Source organism: Nicotiana tabacum, chromosome 8 (genome assembly GCF_000715075.1).
Source record: "Nicotiana tabacum cultivar K326 chromosome 8, ASM71507v2, whole genome shotgun sequence".
Classification (NCBI taxonomy): Eukaryota; Viridiplantae; Streptophyta; class Magnoliopsida; order Solanales; family Solanaceae; genus Nicotiana; species Nicotiana tabacum.
In genome coordinates, this window is record NC_134087.1 from 152866622 (window position 1) to 152872794 (window position 6173).

At 35.0% G+C, this 6173-nt stretch overlaps 1 protein-coding gene across 1 annotated transcript; it reads right to left on the minus strand.

Annotated features, from left to right (window-relative positions):
- Window positions 1–1531: 1531 nt before the first annotated feature.
- Window positions 1532–2839, minus strand: LOC107770155 (uncharacterized). Its single transcript, XM_016589427.1, has 3 exons — window positions 2800–2839; window positions 2034–2644; window positions 1532–1840 (listed from the first exon to the last, which is right to left on the minus strand). The coding sequence occupies exons 1-3, from the start codon at window positions 2837–2839 to the stop codon at window positions 1532–1534; spliced, it is 960 nt and encodes a 319-aa protein (XP_016444913.1).
- Window positions 2840–6173: the final 3334 nt, after the last annotated feature.

Sequence of the window (6173 nt, forward strand, 5' to 3'; positions counted from 1 at the left end):
TTCCCTTGAAATCTCTCTTCAAAATCGCCTAAAAACTCTAAGTTCGAAGTAAAAAAATGGTTAAACCCTTCAAAAAATCGTGAAGAAAAACATATATACTTCTATCCAGACATAACCGCATCTGTGGTCCAATAGCCGCTTTTGCGGTACCGCTTCTGCGGTCATTTCTTCGCATCTGCAGAATTTTATTTAACGGACCAACACCGCATCTGCGGTCCACTCGCCGCTTCTGCGGCTCCGCAGGTGCGGTCCCCCTTCTGCATCTGCGATTCCAGGCCTTCCTCAGCCTTTCCGCTTCTACGACCCAAACCACGCATCTGCGATACAGCACCTGCGGTCCCCAAACCGCAGGTGCAAAAACACCAGCAGCAATAGAAAATCTGTTATCACTCAAGTTCCAAAACTTCCCGTTAGCCATTCGAAATCACCCCGAGGCCCCCGGAACCTCAACCAAAAGCACCAACACAACCCAATACCTTATTCGAGCTTGCTCCAATTATCAAAACACCTCAAACAATGCTAAATCCATCAATTCACATCGAATTCAAGCCTAAATTTTCTAAAAACTTCCGAAATACATTTTCGATCAAAAACCCAACCAAACCACGTTCGAATGATCTGAAATTTTGCACACACATCCCAAATGATATAACGAAGCTACAACAACTCTCGGAATTCCATTCCGACCCCCGGATCAAAATCTCACCTATCAACCGGGAATCGCCAAAATACTAACTTCGCCAATTCAAGCCTAATTCTACACCGGACCTCCAAAACCAATTCTGATCACACTCCTAAGTCATAAATCACCTCCCGAAGCTAGTCGAACCATCAGAACTCACATCTGAGCCCTCTAACACATAAGTCAACATCCGGTTGACTTTTCCAATTTAAACCTTCTTAAAAGAGACTGAGTGTCTCATTTCTTACCAAATCCACTCCGAATGCAAACTTCTTAACTCAACCACATAAAACACGGATAAGAAGTATAAAGAAGCAGAAATGGGGGAAACAAAACGGAAACTCATGAGACGACTGGCCGGGTCGTCACAACTGAATGTTGAGATTGTATATAATTTTATAGTTGAATATGTATATAATTTGTAGGGAATACCTCCAGTTGTATTTACTTTCTGTATATAACTGTCAGTTCAAGTTACATTAATCTTTTTTAACTTGTAGTTATATTGTAGATAATAAATATTAACTGCTATGTACAGAATGTAAAAAATGGATGTAGATGATTGACACAATACAGAAAAACATGTTAACAAACACAAAAACAAATTGAAGTTAACTATATTATGATCTTCAAAACTTAAACGATTACACACAAAATTCTGTTAACTTGAACACATTAACAATTATTTTGAAATACTATTCTAACTACACAATATTTATTTCTTTTTGGGTGCATTCTTGCAAGATCTTTTGTTATGCCCTTCACCTCCACAGTTGCCACATGACACCTTGTACTTCTTTGACTTTAGTTCATCAATATTTTGTATCTTTCCTTTTGAGGTCTTCCTGGCTACTTTTTCTCTCCCGTAGGTGGATTTACTACTTCATCAGATATATGTTGTGGCACATTCCATTTGCTTTCATCAGGAAGGGGATTTACTGGTATTTCATATGTACGCAGCAGGCTCTCCCTTGTGTAATACGAAGAGCAATAGTTTTCATAAGTTTCATTCCTGTGCCTTAGAGCTACCAAAGCATGCGGACATGGAAGTTCATCAAGTTGGAATTGGCCACAACTATATTTCTTCCTTTCAAGACACACAATGTACCGCTTCACACCATCTATCACAGTATGGATATGATCTGTTGAAGCCCTTACCTACAATTACATAACAAACAGAAAGAAAAATATTTACAATCATAAAAATAAATTATCTACAATTTATCTACAATATATTTACAATTATATCTACAAATTATCTACAATCTACAAATTAACTACAATTTATCTACAATCTGGAAACAATGTCTATTAATTAATTAATTTTCTGCACCAAATAAACAGACCTTACCCTAAGTTTCTGATATAATGTACTGTTTTTCTCCAATTCTTTGTTGAATTTGTACCCAAGGTATGTGAAAGTACACTTTGCCTTCAATAACTTCTCTTTCGTCCAATGTTCAAGAAGTGTCCTCATATACTCTAATAGGTCAAATATTGGCAACTCTCTTGCCTCTTTTGTTACAGCATTCAACGACTCGGCAATGTTTGATGTCATAGTCCAAGTTCTATTCACCGTTGCATGTACTCTTGACCATCTATGATAGCCAATATTATAGAGGTATGATTTAACATGTGGGCCTATCTCTTCAATCTTCGACATCCTTTTATTAAATTCATCCAGAGTGTATGACCCTGCTGTAGCAAAGTACAATTCATTTAATTTTAGATGACCCTTCTTGAAATTTGCCCTTATATTTGTCCAAATATGCCACACGCAAGAGTAATGTGGTACGCCCGGATAGACAATTGATATCGCCTTCAAGATACTCTCATTCCTATCTGAAACAACACACATTGAAGTTCTTTCACCATATGCTTGCTTGAATTGCTCAAAAAACCACTTCCACGATGCGTCGTTTTCCGAATCAACCACAGCATATGCCAAAGGCAATATTGTACCTACATTATTAGTAAAAAATAATTAACTAGCAGATTTGAAAATACATATGAAAACACAAATACATATAAACTACAATATATATATATACATACATACAAAATATCTACAATGTATCTATAATTTATAAACTGCCTACAAAATAACTACAATTTACCGGTTGCATCCATTGTGCTTGTTGTCAGCATAATCCCCATGTAGGCTATCTTTAAGAATGTCCCATCAACCACTACTACTGGTATACAATATTCCCAACCACTTATTTATGTACAAAAGCAACAAATGCATATAAGAAGCATTCATCTGTTGTCTTTTTCAATTTAACAACTGAACCAGGATACGTCTTCTCAAGAATATAAAAATATTTTGGTAATTTGTTGTAGGAGTCAGCCGGATGACCTCTTAATAACTGTAAAGCCTTTTCCTTTGCCCTCCATGCTTGCATGTAGCTTAGGTTCACTCCATGTTGGGACAACATGTCAGTTTGTATGTCCTTTGGTGAGTAAACTGTCTTAGAATCACAATACTTTGGCATGACCATGCTACCAACTACAACTGCAGTACGTTTGCGCTGTATGAATGTATCGTCCATTAAGGTGCATGTGTGTTGTCGGTTGAAACTCCTGATCTTGAACATTGCAGAATCATTAATTGATGTTGCCTTGAAGTGCCGATTGCAGTTTTCTGCAACGCATATGAGCCAATAGCTATAAAAAAATACATTTATAATACAGGTTATCAATGTAGATTTAACAAAATGACTGTTTTAACATAAAGTAACACACTATACAATATAACTACTTTTCATCCACATATCACAAGGAAAATATTGTTTATAAAGGTCTTTTCACAATTAATATCTTTATACCTTCTGTGGCTAGACCTTTAAACCCTGAATTGGAACTTGTGCATGACAGAATAGTGCTTCATTGCAGTTGCAATTGTTTGCTTGTCTTGATACACTTGTCCTTCTTCGATAACACTTTGTGTACCTTTAGTTATTATTTCACTTTGATATTCCTCTATGACGGGAGAGACTGGCATATCAAGTAACTGTATTGTCCCAGACGAACCTGCATGAAAATAAAGATAAACAGTGTCATATACAATTTTATAGAATCTTTGTAGATAAATTGTAGATGAATAGAATATTTTGTAGTCAATTTTTTTTCAACATGGATTGTAGCTTAATTGTAGTATAAATGTAGTAATTCTATTGATAAGCATGAAAACAATATTGCTTTATACATCCTAAAACTGATTTGTAGTTTATTTGTAGATAAATGTAGGAATTTTGTAGATATTATCGTAAAATCAGACTTCCATAGAATTTGAAACATAACAAACCTGCACTTGTGTTCTCATTTGTAATAGCCAATTCCATATTGAAATCTCGTACACTTATGAGTAACGGATATGATCCTAAGTTTTTATTCTCCTTTTTTGTCTCCATATACACACTAACCCCCATATTGTTCCTAATCTCCATTGGAGGACAATTCTCATTCATAATGTATTTGATTTCTACAATTTTTTCCGAAGTATCAATCATTAATTACTCTGCAATTGTAGAAATCAACATATTGTAACTTGCATCCTCATCAAGCACAATGTCATCAACTTGAAAATCTCTAAATCTGTCATAGCTATCCCAATTGCCATTAAAATGTAGCATGATTGGGATTTTGGACATGATTGCGCGTCGTTGCTGAGGTATTGTTCAATATTTTGTCGCTTTTTTGATTTTTTGGATTAAGAAAAAAAGACGAAGAACAGAGAATCGGCAGAATTGATTTCTACAATTTGACTTGAATTTGTTGAATATTTTGTCGCTTTTTTGATTGGTGGATTGAGGAAAAAAGTCGACAAACTGAGAGTTGCAGAACTGATTTCTACAATTTGAAATTGAGCTTCTGATTTCGACGAACTGAGATTTTGATTTGTAGCGATTGTGAGAATATTGAAGAACAGAATTTGATTATAAATTGAAGATAAAGGATTTCCGTGATATGATTTGATCTGATTTACGCCAAATCTTTTTAGAAGATTCTGTTCCTGAATTTAGCTCGACAAATTAGGAAGATTCAGCTACTATTAATTAGTATTTAATGATTGATATAATAACTGTAGAAAAAATATGGACAGGACGGGTAAATTAGAAACTATGCACATTTTTGGTAATAAGGTTTCATATATGGTATAGGAAAGAAAAAATCTCAATAAATATTAGTGACGGGTGAGATTAAGTAAACCAAAGCAGTTACATATTGTGTCCCTATATAAATCCACCTTACCTTATTTTGTAAGATCATCAAGTGGTTCACGAAATAATACTGTCAATCTCTTACATAAAAATTTTCTGCTAATTGAAGAATCTTGTTCTCTCCTCTTGGAAGGAAGCTGCGATTATCACTAAGATTTCTCTTTTCTTATTCTCTCAATGTTTTATTTCCATTATTTCTTATTCATCTATATTAGGAAAAGTGAAGTAAAATTGATTATTAGAAATCTGAATTGTTCTATTATTTGCTTTGACCACAAAAATTATTTTTTGGTTAAATAAATATGAATTATGTCTGCTACTAATGAGATTATTTAGGTGGGTGATGGAAAACAAGGAAGGCAACAAGGAGGAACTCCTCCACACCACACACGCACAACTACTCCACCACGTTCACGATAAAATTCATTGATCAGATCTGCTAATCGTAACACTGGACTATAAATTGACAAACAGCCAAATGAGCAAGACAAGTAATTCACTACACAACAGATTGGTGAAGTCTTGCGTGCCTTCGCAAGTGGGCTGTCAAGTGTAGTTCAGGCTCTACTACCAGTGAACACGACTATGAAAAACCCTTATTCATGGCTTGAAAACTTTGAAAGTGGAAAAATACCAAATAATTCTGGAGTCGGAGGGTCAGGTACACCAAAAAACTCTAATTTATAAAATCTAGTACTAACCTTGTAGAAACAACTCAAGGAATAAAACGAGCAGATAAAGCAGATACCAGGAGTACCACATGTAATTAAAAGACTGGATTTTGACAAGTATTCATAATGACATGGAAGTCAGGTGCAATACTGTTACCAATACTAAAAAAATTTAAGATGCCCGATATTCCTAAGTATATAGGACTATAACCCGCGAGATCATGTTACTGCATTTATTACGGTAGACAAGGGCATAGATTTAACCAAGCAAGTCATCGAATCAGTATCGATGAAGAAATTTGGTGAAACTCTTACGAAAGGGGAATTGACATGGTATTGTCTCTTACCTGAAAATTCAATTGACTATTTTGCTGAACTTGCAGATTCATTCATAAAAACACATTCGGGAGCTTAAAAAGTAGATAAAAGAATGGAAGATATCTTCAAGGTAAAGCAAGAGAGTACGAAATTTATAGCGTGGTTTATAGACAAGCGAATCGATTTGATCCAAAAATGATAAACAAATTAAATAAAATGCAAGACTTAGCATTGAAATCGAGATAAAATAGCAGACAACTTGGTTCCGGGAGCAAGGCT